Source organism: Anomaloglossus baeobatrachus, chromosome 4 (genome assembly GCF_048569485.1).
Source record: "Anomaloglossus baeobatrachus isolate aAnoBae1 chromosome 4, aAnoBae1.hap1, whole genome shotgun sequence".
In the NCBI taxonomy this organism is placed as follows: domain Eukaryota; kingdom Metazoa; phylum Chordata; class Amphibia; order Anura; family Aromobatidae; genus Anomaloglossus; species Anomaloglossus baeobatrachus.
Window position 1 is genome coordinate 167,945,644 of NC_134356.1, and position 10,799 is coordinate 167,956,442.

The following is a 10,799-nucleotide window of genomic DNA, read 5'->3' on the forward strand; positions in this document are numbered from 1 at the left end:
GCACATCGAGAGACTGAAATTCTTGTCCATTTTTCCTTTGCAAACAGCTCGAGCTCAGTGAGGTTGGATGGAGAGCGTTTGTGATAGGCAGTTTTCAGCTCTTTCCACAGATTCTCAATTGGATTCAGGTCTGGACTTTGACTTGGCCATTCTAACACCTGGATACGTTTATTTGTGAACCATTCCATTGTAGATTTTTCTTTATATTCGGGATCATTGTCTTGTTGGAAGACAAATCTCCGTCCGAGTCTCAGGTCTTTTGCAGACTCCAGCAGGTTTTCTTCAAGAATTCTCCTGTATTTGGCTTCATCCATCTTCCCATCAATTTTAACCATCTTCCCTGTCCCTGCAGAAGAAAAGCAGGCCCAAACCATGATACTTCCACCACCATGTTTGACAGTGGGGATGGTGTATTCAGGGTGATGAGCTGTGTTGTTTTTACGCCAAACATATCGTTTGGCATTGTGCCCAAATAGTTCGATTTTGGTTTCATCTGACCAGAGCACCTTCTTCCACGTTTAGTGTGTCTCCCAGGTGGCTTGTGGCAAACTTTAAACAATACTTTTTATGGCTATCTTTGAGAAATGGCTTTCTTCTTGCCACTCTTCCATAAAGGCCAGATTTGTGCAGTGTACAACTGATTGTTGTCCTATGAACACACTCTCCCACCTCAGCTGTAGATCTCTGCCGTTCATCCAGAGTGATCATGGGTCTCTTTTCTGCTCATGTCTTCTCCTGGATTGTGATGAAAGTTTGTATGGACGGCCAGGTCTTGGTAGAGTAGCAGTGGTATGATACTCCTTCCATTTCAATATGATCGCTTGCACAGTGCTTCTTGGAATGTTTAAAGTTTTGGAAATCTTTTTGTTACCAAATCCGGCTTTAAACTTCTCCACAATAGTATCACGGACCTGCCTGTTGTGTTCCTTGGTCTTTGTGATGCTATCTGCGCTTTAAACAGAACACTGAGACTATCACAGAGCAGGTGCATTTATACGGAGAATTGATTACACACAGGTGGCTTATATTTATCATCATTAGTCATTTAGGACAACATTGGATCATTCAGAGATCCTCAATGAACTTCTGGAGTGAGTTTGCTGCAATGAAAGTAAAGGGGACTAACAATATTGCACGCCCCACTTTTCAGTTATTTATTTAAAAAAAAAAGTTTAAAATAAACAATAAATTTTTTTCAACTTCACAATTGTGTCCCACTTGTTGTTGATTCTTCACCATAACATTAAAATTTTTATCTTTATGTTTGAAGCCTGAAATGTGGGAAAAGGTTGAAAAATTCAAGGGGGCCGAATACTATCATAAGGCACTGTAGGCAACATACACAGGAGTACAGATATCTACTGCAAATGTAATCCAGTCTGAAATTTTGCCTTCAATTAATTTCCCTATTTATTAGTGTTTTCACTTATACATTGCACATTACGAATGTGCCATTTGGTGCTTTGCCCTTCGTGAATTCCACTTATATATGTTGATATAATCTCTATACTTCTGTACAAATTGCTTCACACTCATCTCAGTTTGCTGTCTTTATAATTTACTGAATTCTAAAATGTACTTTTCTTAAGATATCTTCTAATATATATAATGTTACTCTTTCTCACCACACAAGTGACTCTCCAGAAAACTAATGAACCTTTCACACCAGCAATGACCAGTAATGTAGATTCTTTGTGGAAAATTTGGTGATTAACATTTTTATAGAGTAAGTTTTCCCTTTCAAACTAATTATGTTGATTTTGTAAAATTTCCATTACAAATATGGATGCATCGCCAATATCCATGATTCATTGCATATGCTAACGTGATACAAATTGACAATTATGTTTAGAAGTTTCAGAAGCAATAAAGGTATTCATCAGTGGCCGGACAGTAAACCGAAGAAATTCTGGACGTTGTGGTGAATAGAATAGAGGAGTGAAGGCTAATTTTATATATATATATATATATATATATATATATATATATATATATATATATATATATATATATAATCTCTATATATATATATATATCTCTATATACACACATATCTCTATATACACACACTTAAACAACATGATGTAACTATAAGTCAATCACACAGGCATCAGGTAGAAATATTTTATTGTGATGTTTCTGCAAAATATATCAATACATGCCTTCAAGTTGGTCTATATATGATTTTGTCTTACTCTATTCCATATATATGTATGTGTGTGTGTGTGTGTGTATGTATATATATATATATATATATATATATATATATATATATATATAATCTCTTCTAAAAAAAGAAAAAAATTGGCAGGCAGCACTCCACAAATTTTTAAATTACTGTACCTGTATTGGTCACATAGGTGCATAGTGACGTTTCGATTCTCACTTGAACCTTCTTCTGTCACCTATGTGACTAATACAGGTCAAATAATTACAAAATGTGTGGAGTGCTGCCTGTCAATTTTTTTCTTTTTCATGGATGGTTATCTGAAGAAACCGCAAGGTGGGAATATTGAACCCTAAAAAGTTGTTTTTTTTTTTGTGAAGCTTCAATTTTTTTCTTTTCTATAAGTTCTTCTAGTTATATTAATTTTAATCTAAATCTCACCTTTCCTACATACACTATCTATATATAATACTTTTCAGTTAGGTTTTTACAAAGCCTAATGTACTATCTATGGCTATCTATTAATATATGTTCTTTGTGACTTTTATATTTATATTTTGAGATTTACTTCCCCCCCCAGTTACGTGACTATACTAGTTCAAGTTGCCATGATGACGTTTGTATCACATGATTACCTGGTCGCATCATACTGACATGATCTACTCCAACTGCACGCTATGGCAAGGCTACCATAGTAGGACTTCCTGCCTCTTTTACGTGACCACCGGCATACCATCTGACCACGTGGTTACGTCAGACCCACGCGTTGTATCGTTATTGCGCACTACTATTAAGTTGCTGTGATTGTGCTTTCTCGATATACCATGTGGTTGTGCTTCAGCGCTCCTGGACACGACTCACACAGGGATTCACTCTGTTTACCGCTACCTGCCGGTGCACAAGTGTGCTTTAATTAATTATTTTATATTTAATTATTTCTAATATATTTATATATGTAATTATATATAAATTATAAACAATTAATTGTACCTCATGCTCTCTTTTTTCATTGGATCGTTTACACTATATAAACCTCATCCTTATTTGTTTTATAACATGATAGATTGGACATTTCTGAGTGCCGCGATACCAAATATGTGGTGCATTTTTTAAATTGTTTTATTTTCAAGGGGGCAAAAGGGGGGTGTTTTGTGTTTTTTTAAATATATTTTTCCACTTTTTAATGTATTTACCAGTCCCCTTAGGGAACTTGATGCTGTGACTATCTTATCCTATTACTTATGCCATACAGAGTAGTGCAACAACAAGCATCGGAAATCAGGATCTCCTGTGAATGACACCTCGCAGTTGGCATTCACATGAAAAGCATCATGGCAGACACAGGGTTTATCAGTTGAAGTCTGCCTGTCATGATAACCAAATGGCACCCTGCGATGATGTCATGGGAGCACCCATGGGAGTAGGGAATGGCATGGTTCCTGTCAACCAGTGTTAATCCCGCTGTCAGAGATTGACAGAGAGATGTAACTCCTTAACAGCTGCGGGTGGATCTCCGAGGAATCAGCTGAACAGATCTCGCATCAAAGGAAAGGTCACAACCTACTGCATATCCAGTACTTCCAAGGACATGAAAGGCTTAAAACAGACACTAATGTAATACAACCACTTTACAAAGTGGTAGCATGACTTCATCTGAAATACGCAGTTCATCTGGGCACTAGGTCACAGAAAGGATGCTCTAGAGCTAGAAGACGTACAAAAAGTAGCCACAAAAAACGATAAGGAGCATGTAGGTTATAAGGAGGAAAGACTAAAAGAATTACATTCCTTCAATATTGAGAAGAAATATCTAAAGGGGAACATAACTTGTACATAAATGGCCCATACAAAAATTATTGTCAAAACCTGTTCATGTAAAACCTCCTAAAAAGACAAGGCGGCAATACCTCCGTCTGGAGAAAAATTATTCAATCTCCAGAAAAGAAAAGGATTCTCTACTATAAGAACTATTAATTTGTTAAAGGGAATCTGTCAGCAAGTTTTTGCTATGTAACCTGAGGACAGCACGGTGTAGGGGGTTAAAAAAACAAACAAAAATCAACTATGCCTCTCTTATCAGGCTGTCTTCTGTTGTTTACTTAAGGTCCAGTCACACTAAGCAACTTACCAGCGATCCCAACAACGATAGGGATCGCTGGTAAGTTGCTAGGAGGTTGCTGGTGAGCTGTCACACTGCGACGCTCCAGCGATCCCACCAGCAACCTGACCTGGCAGGGATCGCTGGAGCGTGGCTACACGAGTTGCTGGTGAGCTCACCAGCAACCAGTGACCAGCCCCCAGTCTCCTAGTTACAGCACACATCAGGTTAATTAACCCGATGTGTGCTGCAGCTAAATGTGCACAGAGCAGGGAGCAGCGCACACTGAGCGCTGGCTCCTTGCTCTCCTAGTTACAGCACACATCGGGTTAATTGCCTGATGTGTGCTGCAGCTAAATGTGCACAGAGCAGGGAGCAGCGCACACTGCTTAGTGCTGGCTCCTTGCTCTCCTAGTTACAGCACACATCGGGTTAATTACCTGATGTGTGCTGCAGCTACATGTGCACAGAGCAGGAGCCGGCAGCACAGGCAGTGAGAGCGGAGGAGGCTGGTATCAAAGGTAAATATCGGGTAACCAAGGACAGGGCTTCTTGGTTACCCGATGTTTACATTAGTTACCAGCCTCAGCAGAAGCTGGCTCCCTGCTCACTGCACATTAGTTGTTGCTGTCTCGCTGTCACACACAGCGATCTGTGCTTCACAGCAGGACAGCAACAACTAAAAAATGGCCCAGGACATTCAGCAACAACCAACGACCTCACAGCAGGGGCCAGGTTGTTGCTGGATGTCACACACAGCAACATCGCTAGCAACGTCACAAAAGTTGTTCGTTACCAGCGATGTTGCTAGCGATGTTGCTTAGTGTGACGGGGCCTTTACACTAAAGGCTTTATCACATAGTGATTATTGATGGGATTACAATGTCAAGCATACTGCAGTCTCTGCTGCTTTGCTGGATCTAAAGGTCCAGTCACACTAAGCAACTTACCAGCGATCCCAACAACGATAGGGATCGCTGGTAAGTTGCTAGGAGGTTGCTGGTGAGATGTCACACTTTGACGCTCCAGCGATCCCACCAGCAACCTGACCTGGCAGGGATCGCTGGAGCGTCACTACACGAGTTGCTGGTGAGCTCACCAGCAACCAGTGACCAGCCATACGTGCAGAGAGCAGGGAGCAGCGCACACTGTGCGCTGCTCCCTGCTCTCCTAGTACAGCACACATCGGGTTAATTACCCGATGTGTGCTGCAGCTACATGTGCACAGAGCAGGGAGCAGCGTACAATGCTTAGTGCTGGCTCCCTGCTCTCCTAGCTACAGCACACATCGGGTTAATTAACCCGATGTGTCCTGCAGCTACATGTGCACTGACAGTGAGAGCGGCTGAGGCTGGTATCAAAGGTAAATATCGGGTAACCAAGGACAGGGCTTCTTGGTTACCCGATGTTTACATTGGTTACCAGCCTCCGCAGAAGCCGGCTCCTGCTGCCTGCACATTTAGTTGTTGCTGTCTCGCTGTCACACACAGTGATCTGTGCTTCACAGCAGGACAGCAACAACTAAAAAATGGCCCAGGACATTCAGCAACAACCAACGACCTCACAGCAGGGGCCAGGTTGTTGCTGGATGTCACACACAGCAACATCGCTAGCAACTTCACAAAAGTTGTTCGTTACCAGCGATGTTGCTAGCGATGTTGCTTAGTGTGACGGGGCCTTAAGGGTACTGTCACACTTTAGCGACGCAGCAGCGATCCCACCAGCGATCTGACCTGGTCAGGATCGCTGCTGCGTCGCTACATGGTCGCTGGTGAGCTGTCAATCAGGCAGATCTCACCAGTGACCAGCCCCCAGCCAGCAGCGACGTGGAAGCGATGCTTCGCTTGCAGGGAGCCGGCGTCTGGAAGCTGCGGACACTGGTAACCACGGTAAACATTTACCTTGGTTACCAGCGCACACCGCTTAGCGCTGGCTCCCTGCACGCCTAGCCAGAGTGCACATCGGGTTAATTACCTGATGTGTACTCCGGCTACATGTGCAGGGAGCAGGGAGCCGGCACTGGCAGCGTGAGAGCGGCGGACACTAGTAACTAAGGTAAATATCGGGTAACCAAAGAAAGGGCTTCCTTGGTTACCCGATATTTACCTTGGTTACAGCTTACCGCAGTCTGCCAGACGCCGGCTCCCTGCACCTTCAGATCTTTGCTTTCTCGCTGTCACACACAGTGATGTGTGCTTCACAGCGGGAGAGCAAAGACCAAAAAATGAACCAGCACTGTGTGTAACGAGCAGCGATCTCACAGCAGGGGCCAGATCGCTAATGAGGTCACTGCTGCATCACAAAAACCGTGACTCAGCAGCGATCTCAATAGCGATCTCGCTATGTGTGAAGCACCCCTAAAGGCTCTGATTGTGTCAGAACAGCTGCAGCCAGCAATCTAAGTGACACATTGTTGAATTCAAAGTCTCTTTGCCTACATTATCATGCTTTCAGATGAGGTAGCAGAAACCTGATGACAGTTTCCCTTTACATACGCTACATCAAGGGCTGGTCACAACAGGAGCTCTTGATTGTTTCAAAAAGGGCTTAGATGCTTTTTAGAAGAAAATATCATAAATACTTATATATAATAATATCCTGTTGGAACTGAAAAATGTAATTCACAATGCTGATGTAAACTTAGCCTGATACCTGCATGTGCACTAAAAGGAATTTAACTTTTGAACGCCGAGGGCAGCAAGACCATGGTTCCCTACAGGTTGTATGTGAAAGGACAGATATGAGTTAATCACAAGCAGGTGAATGGTTGAGCAACTTCATACAGACTAAAGAAGCTAAAATACAAGCTGAGATTAAGGTTTATAGTGCATTTTTATTTACTCGTAAGTTATATATTTAACACAGTTTATATAACAAAATAAATTAGCATTAAATATCAATAAACATAAATAAATAAATTAAATAAATAATAATAAAATATATAATTTAGACATATTTCCAAAAGTGATGCTATAAAATATGTAACTCAATTGATAATAAACATATATAATAAATTACACCTTAGAAGCTTTAATTAGAAAGATTGTGTTTTCTAAACTCTTTTAACAGGTTTTCAATAAAGATTCTCATGTCTTCAGTGTTTTCATTGTGATGAGGAAACTGCGTGCAGTTGACCTTAAAAAGAAAAGAACAAGAAATGCATTTACTTAAGTGATAGCAAAGCATAGATTGCTGATGCGGATGACAACTATTATATCTTTAGTTCAGTTGTAGAAAGGAGAGGGCTTTTCTTAATATATTCTGGCTTTTGCTAACATTGGGAACATCCTTGATAACCATATATAAGGATCGTACATTACAATTGTGATTACATAGTTATAGACCTCTGTACAATAGGTATAACAAACTTGTGGCAAGGTCATAATCTACAGTATAAAACAAGTGACGTGATACACTGGCACCATGGCACTCTTCAGTCACATTGCCACAATACCGCCAAATTTGTGGAGGTACTCTGCCCGAAAAACTCAGCAGGATCAAATATTAACTATTAGAAAATCCCCAGTATACTCTTCATGGTTTATTTCCTTTATTCTTTATTAGCGCAGCAGCCTCACTGCTGATCAGCTTGGCATCACTGCAAAAGACTAGTGATTTTCTGCAGTGGTCACATACTCTGTGGTCATCTTATCAACGCTGCAGTCTGTCAGAGAGGGAGCGTCATTAGTAAATGCTATGTCTGTTCTTTTTAAGTGAAAGCCTATAGGTAAAGCATTTAACTCCTGGAAAACCTCTTTACATGTATCCTTGATCTGATGTCCAAAGACGGACATTTATCAGATCAGATTTGAAGGCCTATTATGAATCAGTGTAGATGTGCATGAAAAAAAGGAAAACATATTAACTGAACATGAAAATGATTTGTACCTCCGGTGACTTGATGTAATGGAGAAGCTTCACAATTTTTTTTATGTTTGTCTTAGTATTTTTCAGTGCTTCAAAGGAATGTATTGCTCTGCAGGATATGTCTTCTATCGATAACCTCTGGAAAAATAACACAAATGTTCACAGATTGGCAGCGAGGAGTGTCCTTACATAACTATACATTAAATCAGCCCTAGCTTTAGATACCCTTAACAAGAAACTAGATTTAGCAAATCCAGAGATGAGTCAATACTAAAAACTAATAAAATAGTAGTAAAACTTTACAAACACAAGACAAAAGTTAATAGATATTAAAGCTGTAACTACATAGACACAATTTGAAGGTTGACTGTTTTGGAAAACCCATTTTTAACACTCTAAAAGGACTTTCTGAATAAATAAAGGTTGAGATCTTATACTTTATCAATATACTGTAAATAAGCCATAATGTAGAGCGGACCTGGAACAATCTGCATTACACATAAAGCACTTTGTTTGCAATGGGCACCATATAACACTTCATTTCTACTCTGGTGCTGTTTGTTGTCCTTTCCCTACAGATTACAAATGATTACTAGAGGACAATCTAGCAAGGCTGTCTAGACTCTAAAGTGAATGATCTCCATAATCAAGGACATGTCTAATAAACATATTAAGGCATTACACTAGTACATTTGTCACAGCCACTTTTGGAACACATTAAAATGTTAGTACAGTAGCAGTCAGGCCCACTTCCATGAGAAAAAAAAATAAAGAAAAAAAAAAGTCTAAATAAGCATAAACAAGTCCATTTTAAAATAAAACTGCAATTTAATTTGATATATCCATATCTGTATGTAATATACAATATATATTATTTCATGCCATATATTAACAGGTTTGGCTATGATTGTTTTATAGAGCACAGGAATATTGGTTTTATGATCATGTTTAGAATTTTCTTACCTTTTTCTGTGGCTCGGAATGAAGCATTTGGATTTGTTCATATTCCTGCATGAAAACATTACAATATAAAATCAATAAAGAGGCATGTAAATATTCAACATGCTGGGTACACATAAATGAGCAGTCATACACACACTCAGACACATATATTCTGCATACCTGATGGACTGAATGTAGCGTGTTGTTTAGATGGTCCAATTCAGTTATAATTTCCTCTAAGTGGTCTCGCTTGGGGCGAGGTGCAGTAGAGGCTTGATAAGTAAAGAGTGCAATGTACACGATAATCAGTAAGTTATTCATAGTTAAAAGTGCTAGTTTGTATGTTTTGAATGGCGATATGAATTGTCCTGAGCAATGAATCTACTTTGTGTTTTATAGGCAACTTGAAAACCTCAACGGGAAATGATACACATTACACTAGAAGAGACTTCTGCTGAGTGTTCATCAGTATGGCCCATATCTGATAAGATTTGTGATAGCAAGATCCCGATAAGCAGAAAAGAGAAGTTATAAGATTGATGCATGTTGCTCATGGAAAAGGCTCAGAAATTTGAGCAGTGATGGAATTGCACCAAGTGGCTAATACGACTCATTTTTTCCAATAGTACCTACTAGTTAGTGGATATAGTATACTGTAGATAGTATGCAGCATAACATATCACAGAGTCATCATACAATAAAGCCTCAAGCAGCTTTAATAACAAAATAAAAACTAAGAAAATAAGTTAAAAATAATAATATAATTAACAAAGAAATAAGCTGGGGGGGTGACGAAGTGAGATGCACATTGCTGCAGCTCCAAACCTGAGCCGCCTTACAGCCACTATCTACCTGTGTAATTAACGATATACTCCACAAGGGCAGATCTAAACCATCTTATAACCACAGAACAGATAGCAGACGGTGGGGAAAAGCGCATGCACCATTTCCTGACCATGAAAACCCAAACACACTCTCAGAGCACAAAATCCAAGATGGTGCTAACTGTCAGAGGAGTGTTTCCCCGCTGTCAGGAGCAATCAATACTCACACAAGCAGCCGGAGGACTCAGGAAGTGAGGATACCGAGACTGAGGAGCTGAACCTGCATGAAATCAGTAAACACATTAAATCCTTAACTACCAAAAAGATTTTGAGAAATTTCTATTTAGACTGTACGAGCAGTGAGACTATGGAACTCTCTGCCGCATGATGTTGTAATGAGTGATTCACTACTAACATTTAAGCAGAGCCTGGATGCCTTTCTTGAAAAATTTAATATTACCAGTTATGTATATTAGATTTTATGACAGGGTATTGATCCAGGGAACTAGTCTGATTGCCGGATGTGGAGTCAGGAAGGAAATTTTTTCCCCATTGGAACTTGTTTGCCACATTGGGTTTTTTTTTGCCTTCCTCTGGATCAACATGTTAGGCTATGGGTTGAACTAGATGGACTTAGAGTCTCCCTTCAACCTTAAAAACTATGATACTATGATACTATGATACTAGAGCACATACAAAAGGTAGCTTCAGATGCTTAAAGCTGAATTTACCACAAGACTAGAGGAGAGTGAAAAGACATAGAAAAGCACACTGCAGGAGCTCAAAACACACTACTGTGACGCCCCTGGACTATTAGGTCCTCACAGGGTACTGCACAAGCTGCCCTTCTGTGCAGTATTCCGCCTCCCTCTTGGTTTTAGGTCCCTACTTAAGTAGTGTT

The 10,799-nt window shown here is 40.0% G+C and overlaps 1 protein-coding gene across 1 annotated transcript in view; it reads left to right on the forward strand.

The window, feature by feature from the left end:
- Positions 1-10,248, forward strand: part of KIF3A (kinesin family member 3A) — a 178,778-nt gene extending 168,530 nt beyond the window's left edge. The window contains exon 18 of the mRNA XM_075344580.1: positions 9,474-10,248. Coding sequence (XP_075200695.1) covers positions 9,474-9,501 — 28 coding nt within the window. The 3' untranslated portion in view covers positions 9,502-10,248. The remainder of the gene's footprint in view (positions 1-9,473) is intronic.
- Positions 10,249-10,799: the final 551 nt, after the last annotated feature.